The 21,928-nt window shown below is 43.3% G+C and overlaps 1 protein-coding gene across 4 annotated transcripts; it reads left to right on the forward strand.

Moving 5' to 3' along the window:
* The first annotated feature begins 80 nt into the window (after window positions 1-80).
* abch1 (ATP-binding cassette, sub-family H, member 1) lies at window positions 81-20,830 on the forward strand. Of its 4 annotated transcripts, none has more exons than XM_020108663.2 (20): window positions 81-210; window positions 2,868-3,013; window positions 3,817-3,976; window positions 4,865-5,019; window positions 6,169-6,276; window positions 6,732-6,825; window positions 8,989-9,063; window positions 9,139-9,319; window positions 9,592-9,688; window positions 9,793-9,961; window positions 10,131-10,231; window positions 12,076-12,146; window positions 12,337-12,386; window positions 12,723-12,779; window positions 12,909-12,979; window positions 13,107-13,195; window positions 13,788-13,891; window positions 15,549-15,708; window positions 16,829-16,933; window positions 17,830-20,830. In XM_020108663.2, the coding sequence occupies exons 1-20, from the start codon at window positions 136-138 to the stop codon at window positions 17,934-17,936; spliced, it is 2,175 nt and encodes a 724-aa protein (XP_019964222.2). In that variant the 5' UTR covers window positions 81-135; the 3' UTR covers window positions 17,937-20,830. The 4 variants fall into 4 exon arrangements, with proteins under 4 accessions (XP_019964222.2, XP_069394973.1, XP_069394974.1 ...); XM_069538872.1 differs by lacking the exon at window positions 81-210 and adding an exon at window positions 568-755; XM_069538873.1 differs by lacking the exon at window positions 81-210 and adding an exon at window positions 1,396-1,514.
* Window positions 20,831-21,928: the final 1,098 nt, after the last annotated feature.

The raw sequence follows: 21,928 nt of genomic DNA on the forward strand, positions 1-21,928 counted from the left end.
TTAGCAGCAGCACCCCCCCCCCCCCCCCCCCCCCCCCCCCTTCTCTCTCCCCCCTCTCTCTCTCTCTCTCTCTCTCCCTCTCTCTCTCCTCCCATCACTGTCAGTGTCTCTCTACCCGCCCTCCTCTCTGCTGCCATGGCCGCGGAGGCTGCCGGTCTGGATGATGATGCGACGGCCGCTCTCGCAGACAGCACCGAGATGGAGGAGCGGGTGAGATGCTTTATTTTTTGGGGGGGCGGGGTGGTATTTCAGGAAACATGAAACCGTGCAGGGCTTGAGTCGGTCCCTGCAGCGGCAGCAGCGTGGCTCCCCCCCTGGTCCCTGCTGCAGCAAGATGGAGAAACCTGCAGGATGCACACTGCTGCTGCTGCTGCTGCTGCGAACGATTCCACGATCAGTCGTTTCACGAGGGTTCAGTTTGACGTTTGGAGTTTTTGGCGACACAGGTAACGGTGGGGATAGAGAGAGAGAGAAAGAGAGAGAGAGAGAGAGAGAGGGAGGAGGAGACGCACAGAGGGGAGCGCATCTGCAGAGCGCTCGTCCAGTGACGCGCAGGGGTGAGGAGGCAGAAGTGAAACGTGCAGCAGCTGGTGGGTCGGTGCACTTCGGCTACCGAGGCTTATAAATAGGCCGAGGCTGGGCCGCCGTGTGACAGTGTGCGCTCGCCTCCCAGTGTGCAGCTGAATCCGGACGGATTTGTGCGCCGTTCTTCCACTTTGGCGCTGACGCAAATTGGCAACGAGTTGGCAGGCGAGGTAGGAATTCCTCTGGATCAGCAGAGCAGAGTATGAATGAAGACAGAGGCTTTGTTGAGCTGTTGCGGGACATTACTATGTGGTGTTTCTCCAAGGCTTTTTCTCTCTAAGGCAGAGTGAGGCTGCAACTGTTACATGGGTTTTCTAACATTTCTGCATTTGGGTTCAGTTTCAACCTCTTGCAGTGTTAAAAGTCAAAGCCAAAAGTTTCAAGAGCCCAGATTTAGGACTTAACTTGGATTAAATTCATAATGAAAATCAAAGTTCCAAGTCAGAGACTGCAACTAACAGACTGTTATGTTGTGGATTTTCTGACATTTCTGCATTTGGGTTAAAAATCAAACTCTTACAATGTTATAAATCAAAACCAAAAGTTTCAAGAGCCCAGATTTAGGGCTCTGGTCAATTTGTCAATTCATCCAGGAATGTCAACTTTACATCGAAAATCAAGTTATTCTCACAAAGCGTGAAGCTGCAGCCGTGAAATATTTATTTTCTTTGTTTGTCAAAATATAATTCATTGAAGAAAAACCTCATTATTTTGTCCCGTGATGTGGAGTCGTCCTAGGTAAGGCCATGCGTCTCCACCTGCGGTGAAACAAACCTGTTTTTCCACTTTGCATTAACTGAGAAAGTTTGTGTCAGGTCGTGTTTATATGCTCTTCAACTCTTCTCTGTGTGGAGACGCTCATCAGCCAGTTCCCCTCGTCCTCTCCCACTTCTCCCCTTCTTTTTGTTTTGTCCTCTGCTCCTCTCAGGGTGAGTGTTCGCTTCAGCTGCTGTTTCACACTCGGTCAAGTTGACATTTGCTGATAAGGCGCCTTTATCTTTGTTAACTGTTATGTCAGATGTTGGATCTGAATCAGCTCGTCTTCTAACACAACCTCTTTAGCAACCACAGGCTAATTCATGTGGAATGGAGGTGATGTATTTGTTTGGCAGATGTAGGCTATAGTGCCAAAGGTGAGGCCGACCAACTGCATCAGATTATGCAATGCAATCTCCCTAATCTCCTCCCTAGAAGACGAGAGACGCTGGATTAAAGGAGGGAGTTAGTTAGAGACCGGGAAACCCATGAAAGAAGCAGTTATTTGAGATTATAGCGAAGGATTGTTGTAGCTATGACCCAAATACTGGATCTTGAAGTGATGCAAAGAAACCACAGTGGAGTAGAGAGAGTTGTTTCAGCCACAAGTGAGCTTCATCCTGGATTTATGAGTTAAAGCGTAAACTTGCTTCTCTGACCACTCGAACCCTCGAAAAAACGAATCCTAGTCAGAAGAATTTTCTTTCAGTTGCTTTTTTAAACTTCCACTGATGGAGCTGCAAACGTCTGCTCAGGAATAAAACTCACTCTGGGGTGATTTTTTTTAAATTCTAAATAAGTTCCTCACAGTAACTTTACATTTAATTCATATTGAGTCATGTGAAAAGTTTATTTCTGTTTGTGCTGCGAAGTTTCGTGTTTCATCTGTTACGTTGCATCACATTTTCAGCAGGATCAAAAGTTCAGAGATCAGAGATGAAAGTTTCACATTTAATTTAATATCCATGAAATAGAGAAGCAATAGAAATTTCCTCCTCTCAATTTCCTTGTATGTGTAACGTCGTATTGTTCAGTGCGATGAAACGACATCATAAAGCAGAAGATGAGAAAATGCAGAAACAGAGTTATCTGACTAAAATTCAATCTAAGTTCACTTTGTTTTACATTTTTTTATATTTCATAGATTACAGGAGTGAAGGTAATATTTTATATTATGAAGATTTGGTTGGATACGTCGACTTTTTGATATCTTTATATATTCATTTTTCTAGTTTATTAGTTTTGGAGGTAGTTTTTATCAGAAGTGTCATTTCCTTCCTGCCACAATGGAGATAAATCATGTGACATGCACATTTTGGGCTGTATTTTCTTATAATATGTTTATTGCAGTAATATGTATGCAGAATGTTTTTCAGTTCCATGAAACCTATTCTTTCACACATCCCTAAATGTTTTGTCTCACAAGCGACCCACCACACGGTTGCTCAGTTCATGGTAAGATCTGAAAGAACAGTGGAAGTGAACTGTTGTTGAACTTGAACACCGTGTTTTCTCTCCTCTGGCAGAAGGAGGAGAACATGAAGGCTGATCTGGAGGCTCCTCCGTCTGCTGGACAGGAGGATTCCGCGATCCAGTGCCGAGACGTGGGCCGGTCGTACGGCAAACTGAAGGTCCTCAGCAACCTCAACCTGACTGTGCCACAAGGACACATGTGAGTGGCTGTGAATTCAGGCTTGAGTGAATCTGTAAAAGCTGAATCTGTTCCTGTGCTTTGTTTTTCGTGATGTTGGAATTCACAGATTTAATCTTTACTGAGAGAAACTGTGAGACGTGTTCTCCACATGCAAATGCGACAAGCATTGTTGGGCGAAGAGTCCAGGAGCCAGTCGACTCGTCCTTCTCTTTTGTCATGTCTCTGCTGAAAGGACCAAAATCTAAATTTCCTGCAAAACAAGTCAGGTTTACCTGCAGTACATCTGCTGTGTTCAGCTCCGTGAAGATGAAGCAGGAGGTTCAGTGACATGTGGTCCAGCTCAAAGAGAGTGAAGCTGCTTTCTGAACTTCAGAGATTCTCCGCAGGAAGTGCATGCAGGACAGGGAACCATGACGATTGCTGGGTGTCAGCAAAAGGCGTCTCTCAATCTTTAAAACATGTAGTTTTTAAATCTCGGTTTGTGTCATGTTATTCCTGTGAATGAGTGCTGGTCAGGTGTTTATACTTTGGACAGGTTATCTTTAAAACACTCATATCTATTGTAAATCTGCGTCACTCCCCGCGAGCATTGTTTGACTCCATAAATAAACTCGCCTGGTTATCTTCAGCTGCTTACATAGACATTATCTGTTGAAAGCCACCATGACCATACATCTGAGATCTTTCCACACCTGCTCCACTTCCTGTATTTCAGTTCACTTTCTTCATGACTGAACAATCGCTGCGTTTGTGGGAAAGTGCTACGACCTCAAGTCCGCAAATCATTTGTGTTTTAACTGAAACGCTCTTGTCCGTTGCAGTTATGGTCTGTTGGGCCCCAGCGGCTGCGGGAAGACCACGCTGCTGAAATGCATCGTGGGGACGCTGAAAATCTCGCGGGGACACATCACCGTGTTGGGGCGACCGCCTGCGTTCCCTGGTCACAACGTGCCGGGGAAGAAAGTCGGGTACATGCCACAGGTGAACAACACAATACGGTTTAATTGACCTCATCACAGTCTTGATGGAAGAAATCTGGCGTATTCAGGAGACTAATAACTATGAATGTGTTTAATGTGATATAAATATGTTGTTTTCATAAGAGGACTGTTGCTTTTTAACTTTCTACTTTTGTTGCTGAACTGTTTTCATATTCAATCCATGTTTAAGTAAAGTTAAAACGAATTCTCTTTCTTTAAAACCTGCAGACTCCCACAGTCCACCTCTTCACAGTCCGCTCAGTCGCTCCACACTTAAACCTCTGTTTGTCCAGGGAGGACTTTTAAGTGTGTTCTGTAAAGCCAATTACCCCCCCCGACGTTCACTTAATGCAGGGATTAAGTGCCTTGCTCTAGGGCTCGTTTTAATTTAACCTCTGCTTATTACTGTCAGAGTGGAAATCTGATGAGGCTGATAACACGTGTGTGGTAACGCTGATCTGTGAGCCAGAGAGCGAGTCATGTGACACCTCGTGTGTTCCGTGGCTTGTGTTGAGCCTGGTGAAGAGGCTCGCAGTGTGAAATAAATCCCATTCATCCTTGTTACAGAGAAATGTATGTATGGATTATTATTTAAATACCTAATCCTTCAAGATTAAATTTGTTTTACTAATGAAATCAAGATGTTGATCCTCTCAGTTATGGAGGAGCTAAAAGTGCTGAGTCAAAGGTTTCTGTTTAAGAGCTCAGAGAACAGAACAGATTCTGTTCTGCTTCCATAAAACAGATAAAATCTTAATTTACTGATTCATTTGTTTGGTTGAAATATTCTACTTGTGCTGAGCTGTGCCTCAAAAAAAACTTTATTTATCTGCTGGACGCTGAGATGATTTCTACACACATTCACACAACCTTTTCTTGTGTTGCAAAGGAGCTGGCGTTGTACAACGAGTTCACCATCAGCGACACCCTGACCTTCTTCGGCCGAATCCACGGCCTCACATCAAAGGAAACCCAGGCCCGCATGGACTTCCTCGTCGACTTCCTGGATCTACCTCAGAAACGCAGCCTGGTCCGAAATCTCAGGTAAAAACACGTCTATCAGACAGGATGAGTTTTAAACACAGTGAAGCTGAGCTCGTCCAGAAACAAGTGTGTTTGAAGAGCGTAGCAGAGTCGTTAATCATCATACCAACGAATTAGACAACGCTCAATCAGCGGCCACATTATGTTATGATATGATATCAAACTTTTCACAGACTTTGTACTTGTCCACTGCAGGTTATAAACACAGTGCCCATAAAACAACAACATGACATTGTCTGATAAGGACACATGCGTCAAATGAAGAGATAACCACCTCTTTATTTTTTAATATCAACTTTCTTTAATAAACTTGGTGTGGACTCTATTATATTTACGTCAATGTTCCCATGTTTCGTCATAAAAGTCGACAATCTATTAATATTTTAATTTATCTGAGGGTCTAGCGTCCCTCTGCTATGCCGCAGACAAAAATAACTTAGTTCAGGCGTCCTGTCAGGTGCAGTGATCATTAACAAGTGCTGGATTCATGCAGGGTGTATATTCTGTGGTTGTTGAAATAAATCCTTGTCCCTCGTTACTGCTAATGAGTCGCATCCCTGATTCATTACAAAGAACCTTCCTGGAGAGTCCCTTCAAAACAGACCAGCTTCTGTTTCCCTGTAAAACTGTTTTGTTAGTGAATTCTAAGTTTGTTTCTCAGATCTGTGTTGTTAAAGATCTCGTCATCCTCGTGTCCTCTCTTGTTTTGCTGCAGAGACGCAGCTGAAGCTGTTCACACATAGTATGTCAAATATTCCAGGAATGGATAAACACAGCTCGTGGCTCACACTCGTCTGTTTCTTCCTCGTATATTGTTTTTTCTTTTGTCTTAATTACAACGCAGGATCAAGCGGCTCATTTTTGAATCATAGAAAATTTTTTTTTAAGAATTTATGTTTTTCTTGTCAAAAAAATAAGATCAAATTGTCAGTTTTTCCCAGAATTCCTCTGCGTCAGGTGTTTTTATTTCCCTCCGTGTTGTCGGGCAGGTTTGTCCTGCACGTTTTGCCTCCTCTCTCGGTTACCTCCTCCCTCGGGAACGAGCGGCATGCATAGCGTTTGATAAACAGTTACGCAACAATCAAGAATGTGCGGAGGAGTCGGCTTTTGATTCTTCTTGTTTGTTTCCTGTGTGTGTGTTTCCTGCAGCGGGGGTCAGAAGCGCAGGGTGTCTCTCGGTGCTGCTCTGCTTCAGAATCCAGAGCTGCTCATCCTGGACGAGCCAACTGTCGGAGTGGACCCTGTGCTCAGGGCCAAGTATGTAACACACACTCACACATACACACACACACAGACACTCTTACTTAACAGTCCTTTTAAATTCAATTAAGCTCTTTGTCGGAGACACTAAATTAAAGATAGGATTTCAGACATTTAAAGAAATATAATAAGTTTAAAAGTCGTGTGTCAGCATCTGTCAACCAAGTAAACATCTTCCTTTTCAAACCTCACAGGAGCGTCACGTTATTTTTCTCCTTATCGGCCACAATGTTGTGGAAAAGAAAAATCAGAAACCTTATTTCGAGGCTCGCTTCACTGCGTTGGTGTGTTGCTCCAGTTTCATTGTGTAATTTCACCACAAAGCCTCATCAGATCAGACGTTTGGCAGAGAGTCCGCGGCTGGAGAGACGGAGATTGCAGGAAAACTCTTAATCGCTCTCGGGTCAAACGTTATGTAATTTGAATTTCTTTTGTTTCCGTCTGCTCTGCAGGATCTGGCAGCATCTGGTGGAGATTGTGAAGACGGGGAAAGTGTCCGTCATCATCACCACGCACTACATAGAGGAGGCCAGGCAAGCCAATGTGGTGAGAGAATTCAGACGTGCATGGAGACGTGCACGCTCACACAGAACATACACAAAGAAAATGACCTCTGAGATGTTCAGGAATACAGAATCAACAGCTCTGTCTCCGCATTCATCCTCAGAAACAATGAGTCTATTGATGTTTTCTGTGTCAACATGTTTGATGAAGTTTATTCTTCATCAGCTTTGACAGGACGGACAAAAGCTCCATGAGAAAAAACTCCTGTAGAGTTTGTTTAGATGCTCTCGAGTTTTTCTTTCCCTCAATTTTACTTTCAAAACAACCACACTGTTGGTTTCTTAAGTTCAGATCTTTCAGTTTGTCATTTATTTTTGTGAGTTTATTTATATAGACGTTTTAAAACAACCTCCGGTAAACAGAGTGCTGTGCGATAAAAAAACAAACTATAATTTACAGTGTGAAACCTGCGGCTTCCACTCGAATACAGAAACTGAAGAAACACAGAGAGAGAAGAGGAAGTAAAGCCGCCATAGGTTTAAAATTAAAGTCACTGCTGAGTCATTGCCGTCGTTTTCTAGTTTCATTTGCGTTTATTCTGTTCAGTCAAAGCTTTTAGCCTGAATCCTAATACTTCTGACAACGAGCAGATTATTGGCGAACGCCCCCACACATGAACAACAGGGTCAAAGTAAGAGAGCCTGCACAGTTACAGTACATTCACCACATATGTCGCCCTCACTGCTGCTCAGACTAATGCCAGAATCTGCAGAAATCCATGAGTCCATTCATTGTTTCATCACTAATCTGCTTTGTATGTAAAGCCCAGTACTTTACAGTCGAGTGTTTCTACTGTAGATGAAGCTGCTGCAAACCACAGGAGTTCTCTGAATTTGGGAAATGTGCTTTTTCACTTCTCTAACCTCCAGACTGTTGTGTGGCGTGGTGTAAAAACTGCAGGCTCAGCGAATAGAACTTTGAATATTGTTGTTAAGTGCACTTCTCTTTTACAAGATTCCACTAAATGTATACAGTGAATTAAAAAGAGAAACAGATTGAATAGCACATTCCTCCAGCAAGGCCTAACATCCATCCATTATCTATCTATATCTATAAATATCTATATTTATCCTCTGAGGGTTGTGGGGGAGCTGGATCCAATCCCAGCTGACTTCAGGCAAGAGGTGGGGAACGACCTCAGCACCTCACATCAAGATTTAATGGGTTCTGTCTCTGCACATCCTTCCACCAAGTTTCTTAATAATGTGTGCGGGTGAAAACATGTCGGGGAGTTTCAAAGTTAACCTCACTGAAGCTGCACGACTCAAACTCGATCTCAAACTGCACAAAAAGAACGAGGCAAGAGGTTATTTTGGCATCTCGCCGATGCAGCTGCATTTTAAATAACAGAGCCGGAAATTCTCCACTAAAACCAGTCTGACCGCTCTGAAACTTCAAACCCTGACCTACTGAGGAGATCGATGGGATGAGTTATGAAAACCAGTTACTCCACTGCTCTGTAACCACCAGCTGGCTCAGGTCCGAAAAAGATATTTCAAAAATCCTCATTAGTCACAGAGCGGTTGATCAGATTGAAAAAATGCGGTGCTGTGGCTTAGTTGGTCAAAGCACCTGTCCTGGGTTCAAATCCCAGCGGTGCCTTGCTTGTAGTTCCTGAGGTACAGAGGGATGGCCACTAACCAGAAGGTTGTGGTGGTTTGATCCCCGCCTCTTTCAGTCTCCATTCAAAAAGTGCAAGATGCTTAACCCCAAATTACCCCTGAAAGCTGTGCTGACAGTGTGTTAATAGAGAAATCCGTATCAGTGCTGTTTTAATATTAATTATCTCTGTTTACAGAAATTAACTTGAGGCGTTTGGGAAACTTTGTGGAACGTTTTCCACTGTGAGGATTTACAGAAATCCACATGTGGAGATGTGAACAGAATATTTTCTTTTCTTTTCATTATTGGTGTTTTTCATTCAGAGTTTTCTTGTTTTATTATTTTACAGTTTCTCGCCTGAGTTTAATGTGTTTTTTTAATGCTTTGGAAATTTAGATTCATGTGCCGGTGCCATGATCCATCTTGATTTTGTACCCGGACATCTGGAGGATGATACATTTCCTCTCCATAAATAGTGGTGGAAAATATCTTCAATGAATATCACTTCTTCATTCTCTCTTCTTCTTTTCCTCTGTTCTCTAGGTCGGTCTCATGCGGAATGGCCACCTGCTGGCTGAGGGGCCTCCAGACGCAGTTATGAAGCAGCACAATGCATTGGTAAGTTTAAGTTTGAGCCCCCGGTGGACTGGAGGGTTCAGGTCGTCAAATTCACCTGCATGTCTCCCCCTGCAGACCCTGGAGCACGCCTTCCTGCAGCTGTGTGAGACTTCAGACCAGGTCGGCTCCAAACAAGGATCCAGTCCACAGGGGGCGCCGCTGGAGAACAGCCAGTCGTTCGAGAGCGGCCGAGACGAGAGTCGGCCAATTCTCGCGATCGGAGCCGGAGCCGGGGAGGAACTTCCCAAATATTCAGGTACTGATTTGAACAGAAAGTTTTTATTTTTATTTTATTTTGTTATTCTTATGAACACGATGTCTCAAGGACGCCTTCAGGGAATTCCTTGAAGTTTGTTACAAACGTTGTATCTGGACTCATGTGTGAACAGAGATGGAAGGTCAAAGGTCAAAAGGTGGAAACCTGGTTTTGGAACATCTTGAAGGTGTTTCAGTTTGTGACCTGTAATAATAAAACACTGAGTGGTTCTACAGACGAGATAAGACCACGGACCTTTGTGTGTTCTGTAGTGGACTGGAAAGTGCGAGTCAGACACCTGCTGCCTAAGTGGAGAAACATCGTTGCCCTGATGATCAAAACAATGGTGCGGATGAAGCGAATGCCCGGGTACGTCCACGTTAATAATTTAACACCTCATATTCATCCATCGTTCTGATTTGACGAGGGACGCGTTTGCACTCTCACTGTCTCTGTCTCCTCTGTGTCTGCAGCTCGTTGTGTTTCCAGTTCTTGCTGCCCGTCATCCAGATCTCTCTGATCTGTTTGTGCGTCGGAGGAGATCCACAGGGGATCCAGGTCGCCGTCGTGAACAACGAGACCTCCCCCTCGGCGTACAGCCAATCGCTGCTCTCCTTCCTGGACAACACCAGCGTGTACCAGGTATCGACCTTGTGAGACACTGAAACAAACATTCATGTGCTGCAACCAAAGAAGAACCAGGTCATTTCTGTGTTACAGGGTTTTTTTTATGGATATTTTGTGGCTCACTGGTTTATGAAGTTATATATTATTATATATAATATATACAAAATATGCTTTTCATCCACAGGTGCCCTTGTCCCACGCAGAGGCTTTCGAAGGAATCCGTAATGGAGAGTATTGGGGCGTCATCGGCTTTGGCAAGAACTTCACCAGCTACATGACAAAAAGGTGAGAGGAACATTTATATACAATTATAAAAATCTGTGTTTCCATTATCAGTTAAACTCTCATTGTTTTCTGTGTCAATCTCTGATAACATGTTGTGTGTGATAGTCTGTGTAGAATCTACACGTTAAAGAAGTATGTTCTCCATCATGTGAGGTGACAATGAGCTTTTAATAATCCTCTCTACTTAATCAAGAGGTGAGGAACTGTTTAGCTCCTGAACATTAAATTGAATTTAGGAGCTATTGAAACGTTCCCACCCCAACACGGCTTCTCTCAAACGTCTTATAGAAGACGTACGATTGTGATGCCGTTTCATTTTCGACTTCATTCCTCAAAGACGACGAGTAACACGAATAAACCCTCTGAGACTTTGAGCTCATGCTTGAGTCACGTGAAGAATTTCAATCACCACAAATCCACTTATAGTCTCGTGTCCATATATGGAGCATTTTACATTTCACATAGAATAAAAGATAAGATGTGTCTTGTTTCACTTCTGGGTGATAAAGTTGCCAAAGGGTTTGAATAACTTTCATGTAAAAGTCATGACTGAAAACCTTCTCGGTGAAACTCGTTGCAGTTAATTATAGCGCCTCAGTTGTTCGTACGTCAGTGTGAGTTTATTATAACACAGGCGGCCACACCAAAAAACACTGAAGTACAATAGAAGCAGCTCAGTATTGTTGCACGTGGGAGGGAACGAGTCCAGTTCACAATAAGTCATGTCGGAGTGTTTTTTCATTGCTGTCAGCAGGATTACAGAATACTACTGAGCCAGGCCTCTCACAGTCTCAAGGCCTCACACCATCCATCTGTCCATCATCTATTCCACTGATCCTTTGACGAGAAGAGCAGGAGCCAATCCCAGCTGATATCGGTCCACCCTGGTCGCCCGTGTATCGCAGGGCGGACATTTGCACGCACATTCACAGCTACACACAATTAAGAGTGTTCAGTTAACCTAACCCCCGAGCTGGAGTGCCCGGGATCGAACCAGGAACCTTCTAGCTGTGAAGCAGAAGTGCTAATCGCCACCGTGCCACCCCTTATGAAACACCGCACGGTATTAGAAAGGTTATTAAGTCGATCTGCACCAGCACAATGTTTAACATGCAGAGAGGGATTAACTGACTTATTCCAGCTGTGAGTTCACACTCGTCACGTGAAGAATCAACACAAATCCACATGATGCAAAGTAGATGCTGTGTCCCGTGTTGAATGAAGTCGTTTATATTTGATTATTGAAATGTGCACAAGAAATCAGAATATAATCCCGACACCTTGTTCTGACTGGTTGTTGCTCGACACAGCAAACAGACGTATTTCAGTTTCCCTCCTCTTCCTCATGCAACCTGTGAAAGATGCTTTTCATTCATCTCATAGCACTTAACTGATCGTTGTGTTGTTGTGCACCTGCAGTGCAACACAAATCAAACCACAACTCACGCCTTAAAGCTCATGTCATGTGAGGATGAGTCAGTCGAGGAGGTGAAAGGACGTGAGTTGTTGTTTTGTGTGTGTGTGTGTGTGTGTGTGTGGGCAGGTCTTCACTGAATCATGTGTCAGACGTTTGAAAACAACAGGTTTCTGCTCCTCCACGTCTCCACCTCATCGTCGCGTGAAACTATTTTAACTGTTCAGCTACATTCACATAATGAAGCGTTGAAAGACCCGACCATGAAAAAAAGTTTGCATCTCTTCATGTTGATTAACTGAAACTCGCAGCTTGAGGCAGATTGAGGAAAATACCACTTCGTACGAGCTCTGTCAAATAATCCCATGATACAATAATTCAGTGAAAATGTACGTAAAATAAACTCAGATCTCCGTCGCGCACTCCGCAGGATGATCCAGCGGCAGGTTTCCAAAGAGGTGGTCGATGGAGGATCAGTGCACGTCTGGCTGGATCTGACAAGTAAGATGCAAACACTTCTCATGGTACATCCCATCGTACAATTGGTATAATTACATGTAAGTTTATTATATTTTAAACAATTTAAAGGATCAACTGAAATGAATATGACCTGAAACTTAATTCATTCATATCTACTGTGACTTAGAGAAGCTGGAGTTGCTCATTTTTGCTGTTTATGTTTTTTTTGTAGATCGACAAATCGCCTTAATGCTGCAGAAGAAGCTTCATGAGGCTTTTCAGGTATAAATGTGTTTCCTGCCTTTGGTTACAACCAGGAAAGTTATTTGATGCATCAAGTAAACACACACAATACGTTGCAGTGGACAAGAAATACACGTCAAACTCCTCGTGTGTTTTTAAACATGTCAACGATTACGTTTGTTTCACCGTCATGATATGAAGATGATACGAGAACCAGGGATTTGTGTTTATGGGCTATACTAATAACAAAGTCATCTATTTTATGAATCCACCTGAAAGTTGATGAAAATGCTGTTGGAGTTATAATCTGTTATAATCTGTCTTGCATCACTAATCCATCAAACAAGAAGTTAAAACTCTGTCGTCTCCCTGCAGAGTTTTGTGGACAATAAGTTGGGCAGCATGTCGTACATGGTCGCTCTGCCGGTGAAGGTAAGAGAAGATTTTTATCAGGAAATGTTTGAAACCTGTTTGAATCCAAATCACTTCACCATCAGGTTGAAAACTCTACCAACCAGGTCAAGATAAATAAATCAACCTTTTGTTTCTGTCCTCTTCTAGTTTGAGGAGCCGATCTACGGCAGCCAGGACACAGACTTCACTACGTTTGTGATGCCTGGAGCTGTTCTCAGGTCAGTGGGATGTGCTAACTGAAAGAGCGTGAAAACAAATTCCCCCCCGGGGACATAAACATTTAAAGTCTATTAAAGGCCTCGATAAATTGTCTGTTCCTCGTCTCTCCTCCTCTTCCTCGTCCAGCATCACCTTCTACCTGGCCGTGGGTCTGACGGCTCTCTCCTTCGTCCTGGAGAGGAAGGAGGGGCTTCTGGACAGATGCTGGGTCGCAGGTGAGGGGTCAAAGTTCACACTCACATTCAATACGTGATTGTGGTCATTACTGCTGCTTGTCGTTCACATGTCAGTAATAAATACTTGTGTTTAAATTGACTTTTTCTAGAAAACAAAGGAGCAAAGAGGTGAAGGATGTTTATGACCAACGTGTTAAATGACAGAGTCTGATATTCTGCTTGTTTCTGGAAGAAATGCTTCAAACTTCTGTGGGTTCTTTTAAATCTTTCGACCGAAGCTCGATGAAGCATCTGTCATAAATAATTTAGGTGTAATATGAGATATTTCCAGTAGAGGGAGTAACATGATCACAGCAGCATGTGATGGTGTTTACAGGCAAGAGAGGAGACAGTGTTTTTATCACATGGTGAATTATTACTGTTATATTATTACTGTTATTGTTTTAAACTTATTAATAACTCTGCAGACATTTTAATGGAAGGATTGATAATTACTACTAATTAATACATTTAGAGATTTAGAGGTTTGATGACCTTTTCAGTGCTGGACAATGTTTTTGGACAGAGTCTATTCATGAGATCTTTGATTGTGACCGAACTCGACTGTGATGTTTCTGTGTCTCGGCACCAGGTGTGAGCTCCATGGAGACGATGCTGGCTCACCTCTTCTCTCAGCTGTTTGTCATCAGCGTCCAGATCGTCCTGCTGCTCCTCTTCATCCTGCTTGCCTTCAATGTTCGTCCTTCCGGCAAAGACAAACACACACACACACACACTCACCACATGAAATGAAAGTATTGATCAGAGTGTTTGCAGGAGCAAAATCCAGATACTTGGAAGAATGTAGCAGCAAGGAAATACAAGATAAACAATAAGATAATTGTATTTATTTTATATTTTAATTTAAAGCATCACACACACACATTCATTTTGCTGCTTGTTTCTCTCATCATTTGTATTTTCATAATAACATTAATAATAAATGTGCATTTTATTTGTATAGCACATTGAACTATGCTCAGACACTACAGGCTAAAATTTAAAATGATGAATATAACACACAAATCATAATCTCACATTGAAATATGAGCAGTTCTGCAGAGGTGGGTATTGAGTCGTGTTTAATTGTGTCATAACAGAAACAACGGTCTGTTTGAAGGAGATATTCTGAGCCACTCAAAGGTCACTGCGTTGATAACGTTATTTGCTGCGTTTGAGGTTAATGGCTGGAGGTTAATGTTTCGCAAAAGCTGAAGCTCTATTAGTCCGCTCATTTGCATTTTTATCACATCGTGAAAAAATGGGACTTTTACCTGCAGAACAGTAGAGTCATGATAATTCATTTAACTACAGTGATTTTCTGAGATTGTAGAATTCATAATTTTCCTGTGCGACGTGACAGCAGCAGCAGACAGGAGGAGAGTTATGGAGGAAATCTCGTCATGTGTATCAAACAGACTCTGGAGGTCAGAGAGGTCATCGATTACTTTGTGACCCTGTGTGGGATCAATACAGACAAAGATAGGATAGATGTCATTCTGTGTGTGTGTGTGTGTGTGTGTGTGTGTGTCCGTGCTATTATGGGTGTGTGTTGTCTCGTCTGTGTCTTAAACTGTGTGTGTCGGTGTGCGTTAGCGTGTCCATGTGTGGGTTAATTAAGGTGCTGAAGTCCAAAGAGACCACCACTCCATAAATCACTTCCCGTGCTGCCCGTATCCAGGGATCACAGCGGGATCGCCACGACAACAACCTTGATTGCTGTGGCAACCGAGTGGTCATGTGGCCTCCTGGTGCAGGTCTATTTTTGCACGTCGTCAGGGGAGACGGATAGTGTCTTAACACGCTGAGAGAACACATGCACTCACACACACACAGACACAAACACGCGTCTGCAAATTCTCTCCGAGTTACCACTTTGAATCCTGAGACTTTCGGACTTTAGTCCCTGTTTTTATTATATTTTGAAAAAGTCTTAATTAAGCCGCCTGTTGCCACCTTGGATTCCTGGAGCACCACATGACATCACATCCTCGGGGATGATTTTTCTATTAAAACCTCAGACAGACTTTGAAATGAGTTCTGCACAAAGGCTAAGAAGTGGAAGAGATTTGAGCAGATGGTGTTTCCAAGAATAAGCTTGAAAAATGAGTTTTTCAGAGCAAAGAAACCACTAAAAATAGATTCAAACTATTAAACTTGTGTTTCCTGTGTAATAACTGCATCTGTTGGGTGTCAGATTGTGGATTTTGTTCATGTAGAATCTTGCTTTTGTCCTGGTTTTAACTCTGCTCACGCTCCTCTCTCTTTAGTTCTGCCTCAGCTCTCTACATGAAAACACTTGAGACATTTACGAGCCTGTTGTCCTGTCTCTCCCCCCCCTCCCCCTCTGCAGATGCCTAATGAAGGCTCCCTGGTGCTGGTCGTAATTCTCATCGTGCTGCAGGGCGTCACCGGCATCTCGTTCGGCCTCGTCATCTCCGCCGCAATCGATGACGAGCAGAGCGCCAACCAGGCCGCGCTGGGCATGTTTTACCCCAACCTCATCCTGAGCGGTAGGCCTCTGAGTGTGTGTGTGAGTGTGTGAGTGTAAACAGTGTTAAAAAGTCCTGTAGGTGTCTGATTGCTGGACGATTATTCAAGCAGAAAAAGCTGATTACAGCCTCTTTGATGAGGGAGACGGGGTGTAAGCCTGAGTGGGGGTCGGGTGGATGAATTTCGGTCTGGAATGGTTGAAAACTTCAAAGTCTTTAGAAGGAATTGTGGGAATAATCCTCCTCCAACACTTGAGCTAAATAGAGAGATGTAAAGAGAAGTGCAGTAGTTGATCTTAACCTTCAGGAAAACAAAGATAGTTCTTTCTCTCACCCTCTGGTGAAACTTAGTGATGAGGTTTAAGGCAGTTTCAGTTTGTATGACATGAATGTCAGACGGTCAGCGATCGTCTGGTGATGAATCAGCCTCTGGGCCTTTATCTGGGGGCTTCTGGTGAAGAGACTGTTTACAGTCAAGGTCGAAAGTTTCTCCACACAAAACCCAAACAGTGATACTTAAGTGTTTGAGGACCAGAAGATGTTTTGGTTAGTTTCTATAACAGCTGTCTGTTGGGTCTATGTGTTCCACCACTTTTGCTCAAATGTGATTTGTCAAACTAGAAACAGAAACCAGAGAAATCTCAAATTCACATGATATCTGTTTATAGAGATTAGCATCATTTCGTGACATAAACAGCTCTGAAACCTGGAGCCTCTGGTTTATATTGTGGTTCAGGATAAAGAAATCTTTGCTCAGACAAGTTCCAACGATCCTTCCACGGTCCATGAGGTAGCTGCACTGGAGCCGTCGTATCGAACGATTAAATCTTTATTAAGCACTTAACAGATATATTTACTCTGTGGTAAATTATCAGGTTCATTGAGAAGTTGGAAACAGCATTTCAAAATAAATCCCACCACAGCGTCCACTTCTGATGTGGAGCTTTCAGTCATATCTCACTGTCTTTATCTGTGAACCTCAGATTTGTAGAAAAATATCATAGTAACGAGGCAAAATCCATCCTCATATCTTCCTCTCTCCCGTCTTTGCTTTGGAAAGGTTCAAATAAAATCCAAGTCATCTCAGCCTCTATGTTCTAAAATGTAAATATAACAGTATCTGCTCTGCCCTGATCTGCAGGGATCATCTGGCCCGTGGAGTGTATCCCGTATCCTCTCCGATACCTCAGCCTGGCTCTTCCTCAGACCTACGCCTCAGAAGCCCTCCGCTGTATAATGTACAGAGGTAATATATACACACGTTGCACAACACGCATCGATTTTGTAACGTTATAAGCTCCCGTAGCTCCTCCGGCGTGTCGTGGGCATGTGTTACGGTCCGATTGTCACGGTATCTGCTACAGCCGCTCGTCTGAATCTTTAATCAGCTCTGGATCCTGTGTAACTGAACTTCCTGGAATATGAGGTGTAGAGGTTTCGCTCTGTCTCTGGACGTCATCGTGTCCGGACAGTGAGAGCAGCCCGAGCTCCCTCCGTGTTACGTGATACACGTCAAACGCAGGAAGTCAAAGACGCCATTTCCTGCTTGAAAACCTTATCGTGGCAGTTCAGTGGTGGACGAGGAGGGGGGGACTTTGTACTTTTCACTGATTAGATTCACGTGCACTTCAGTGGCCAACGTTTTAATGTCCATGCTTTGCACCATGCTCACATTCACTGTGACCTCAATAAGCTAATATAATATGACAGATAATATAATAATAAACCTTTACTGTGTTTGAACCACGTTGGATCAGATTACTCAGAGATTGATGGTTTTTGCAGATACTTTAAAACGCAGAAGACACGGCTCATAACCAGATTCTGTGTACGGATGAGGAAAACAGCCATTACTTCACTTTCTGTAGCTGTTTCTCCATCTTTCAATCACATGACGTCATCAGATCTAACGTCTGCCAGTCGTTTAAAAAAGCAATCTCTCCACAAAGTCCAATTTATTTATGCCTGTAGGGGTGAATGTGATTCAGATTAAAAATATGTTTATTTTCGAAATATAAAATCAATAAATGTCTTTGTCATGAGGCTTTTTTCATTATATGTATTATATGTCCTGTCAGCGTCACTTATCGAGTCCACTTTTGACCTTTATATTGACAACGTGAACGTGTGACTCTCCGACAGGTTGGGGTCTGACTCGGATGATGGTGTGGCGGGGCTTCGCCGTCACCCTTGGCTGGAACACCTTCTTCCTCATCCTGGCCACGGTCATCTTAAAGCTGAGGACGTGATCGCCTCGCCCCCCCCCCCAGGGGGACACATCCCTCAGTGCGGGGACGGATGCTGCCGAGGACTCACCTGCGCCTCCTGTCTGTGGATGTGAGGGCGGGAGGAGGGGGAGGAGGGGGTAACCAGGGTTTGATGGACTGATGGTCGATGCATCGGTCTCCCCTCCTCCACATTATCTGTCTCTCACAGACACATGATCCTGATCCTGCATCAGTTGCTTTGGCCTGTTCCAATGATGGTGAAATTTCAAAAAACGCTGCATGTTTACATACGTGTGACTTCGCACATGTACAATATGAGGATGTTTGTTATAGACGGATGGTATTTAGTTTTACAGTTTGTTTCACCTATATTTGTGCAGCTGGTTGAAATATTTCACCCCCAGAACGAGCCGTGCACAACTCAGGGTCACTTTTTTGTTTCCGTTTGTCTTAACGCTGATAGAGAGATTCTGCTGTGATACACTTTATTTCAAAACAGGTGAGGCTTCGAGAGTCCATTTGGAGAAATTCAGAAAAGATGGTGGTGAATTCAGAGCAGGATGTTGTTTCTTTTGGTTCTTGTTTGTCTAACGAACATTTACATTACAGAGAAAAACATTTTTTAAAAGTCGTAGCACAAGAGAATCTCGAGCCTTTTTAAAGTTTTTCATGTTTCCTTTACAATTAGAAAACCAGAGCTGGTTTTAAAGTGATGATCTCTTCGCACTTGAGGAAATTCTCAGCCGCTCAGGCTTCCAGCAGCAGCAACTTGTCATGTCTCTGTACAGTTTTAAGTCCCGTCTAGTGCGAGACAGCGGTAACCACGTCTCATGTTGGTGCGTTACCAGGTGCTCAAATGCAAAACTGTCACGTCGAGGGGGTTTGTCGTCAACTCCAGTTCCGTGCCTACATCTGCTGTGAAAGGAAAAACAGGGGGAAGGTTTGATGTGGGTGGAGGGAAAGTGTATTTTTTGGTTTTCGATCATTCTCCACTTTGCTGGACGGAGTGGAGGCAGCTGGATGGATCTTTGTGCCATGCTCCTCAAACCGTCTGCATCTTAAGAACTCGTTCATGAATCTTCCACCATCAGTAACTGAAGCACACGAGAGTAGAGCCGTTGCGGAGGTGTGTCTTTAGGTTGTTGCCATAGACTGTAAATAAAGATGGACGACATGACAGGTGAAGCAGAAGCATCTCAATTGCCCCCTGGTGGTGCAGTGTAAGTCACGAACCCAGCCTCCTCCATGTTAGTGTAAGGGTAACGGGCCAAACAAAGAGTCGAATCACTACCAAGATGCTTGTGTTCGGCTTCATTCACGGATAGTGGGAGGACGTGCAGACGAGTCGTCCATCTTTAGTCGCAGTCTGTGGTTGCTGCGTTACCTAAGCTGCAGGAAAAGGGAAGACATTTTTTTTTAAATTTCATATGTGAGGTATAAATATGAAATATGGCCAGGCTGTGTTTTTAAATTGTAGTGATTGGTCCGTTTAGAGCCGTTTTTATTCCGGTCGTCGTTAATGAAGAAGGCTGCGTTTTAAAACACTTTGACGTTGTATTCATGAATATTTTTTAATTACAACATTCATTTCTTCTTGTTTTAATTTTGTACAAACAAACATTGAACGCCATTTTAAAATAATGATTAGAAAAAAGGAACACAACTCGGTTTGAGATTTGATGAATAATTGATCTTTGAATCGTTCCACATTTTCCAAAATTACCATCATTCGCTTTCTTGCCGTGAGTCGGGTTAGAAGTTAAATGTCAGAGAGGAGGAAGTGATATAAAAGAGACCCCTCGTGATGTCATCATGATTGATGGGGTGAGGAAAGGGGCGTGCGTAGTGTAGTGAAGGTAATTTATGAGGAAGGTGGTGGAGAAAGAGGAGAACAGATTGAAACGGCATGATTGGTTGATTAAGATGTTGGCTAAATCTGATTGGAACAACCGAAATCAACCCCAGTCAGCTGATTTGAATAGAAAAGACGGAATGAGTAAGAGAGAAAATAGCGAATAGCTTGATTTTATTTATGGTTGGGACATGAGAGCAGCATCAAGCTACACCAAGCACACAAAAGCACCAACATCTCTTGGTGCTGCACCGACGATGAAAACCAGATGACGGGAAATGTCCGCACACCAGTTGATGCTCCCACAAACTTTTTATTAACCCATAAGTGGTGTCGGACATTTCCCACCAAGGTCTGTAATCTTCTCATATGAATCTCTCCACACAAAAAAACGTGGACGCTTGTTCACTCAGTATTTCTTTGTATCTAAACACATATACCAGCATGTGTTGTGTTTAGCTGTGTTGCTTAATGGATCATTTGTGTCCGTTAACAGGATGAATAATGAATCTAAACCACTGTATCTGGTTGGTTTGTGTTATGATCTAATGCTACACATGCATGTAGCCTCGTGTGTGTGACGTTTTCCTGCGCTGTAAATCTGCCATTGTTGCTCTGCTGCATATTTTAAGGGACGTCATGCTCTCGTTTGGTAGAAATAAGGGAGCTGTAGTCTCTCGCTCTTATAGAAACAGACGCCGTCATTATGATCAGATGAAAACCAACATGCTCCTTAATGGACTCAGCTGCATTTTGCCAAACTGTGAGGACCAGGTTTAAGGTGGTGGACGTATAAATTGAATATGTTTTCAGGAAGTGCAGTATTGTCCAGGATTGTTTTTTTTGTGTTAATATTGGAATATCGCAGTTGACGTAAACTTAATGTGAAAGTTTCTGTTGCCAGGATGTGCCATGTCTCCTCTCAACTACCTCCGCTGTCTCTCTCCCCAAAGGGCATGTGAAGCTCCTGTGTTGTGACATGTACGCACTGTGATAGTGGACACGCTTCGATGACGCTCTGTTCGTGTACTTTCAAACAATAAAGTTTGCGGAGTAAATCCTCCCTTTGTCTTGTTGTGTCAGAGCAGCGGTGCCAGAGTTTACTCAATAGCAGAGAACAAAAAAAAATCCCCCTCAATTCCTGTGGTAACAAAAACACCCGGAGGCCGCAGACGACAGATTTATTTAATGACATCATGCGCGCTTGCATCACTGTGTTGCCTGTTGCCGTGGTGACAGTGATGACCCCACTGCCTTCTCGAGATCCTCATCTGACCGTTTGACCTTTGAGGCAACGGTAGTTCTAATCAAACAATTCATCCTCCGCAGTGATAACAGTTGCTTCAGCCAGAGACATTATGATTTCTCCTGTTTCTGTCCGGCAGTTAGCAGCGTTGCACAAAAACAGGGAGGAGCCTGAAATTCTGGTGTGGCTCCGGATCAGAGAGCAGATTCAGGATTTCTGTTTTTTCAGATGTTTTTTCAACATTTTCATTGACATCAGGGGATAATGTTTGAATCTTGTGAGCAGAATTACACCAGAATTCTTTATTTTTTTCTCAAAACCTGGTGGAAGGGTGGGGTCAAGGAAGAGACCACTAACTTATGAAGCTGATTCCACTGAGGAGGATGAATCTAGGATATTTTTTTAATGCTTTTCTTCGACATTTAACATTCCATCAATCTTATAAAGATAATTGATCAGTCTTTATTAGCCAGAGAATCCTTGTGTGCAGGAGTCAGGGCATGAACGTGAATACTCTCCATGTATTCCTGACTTTGTCTTTATGTGTATTTGTAAAGTAAGTGTGTCGGACGACTTCCCCCCGCAGACGGCAAAGCTTGAACAGGTCACACTTGGCTGCCAGCGAGTTTTCAACAGGTATCTAAACTCCTTCCAGTCTTGTTCCCCGTTTGTTGTCTCACCTTCCCATCTCCCTTCAAACAGGACGCAGGATCGAGTGTGGTTGTGTTACCTCGTCTCCTGACCTGAAACACGTGCACGTCAAGAGAAACTCTAGGACACGACATGTTTCCCCCTGAGCACTGCCTCTGGGTGTTTGTTTCAAATGTAAATGTGCAGATGTGTCTCCATGTGAAACAAAATACTCCTGCGAGTGTTTGTGAAAATCTTTTGTGTGATCGTCGTCATGCTGCTCAG

Source organism: Paralichthys olivaceus, chromosome 14 (genome assembly GCF_024713975.1).
Source record: "Paralichthys olivaceus isolate ysfri-2021 chromosome 14, ASM2471397v2, whole genome shotgun sequence".
In the NCBI taxonomy this organism is placed as follows: domain Eukaryota; kingdom Metazoa; phylum Chordata; class Actinopteri; order Pleuronectiformes; family Paralichthyidae; genus Paralichthys; species Paralichthys olivaceus.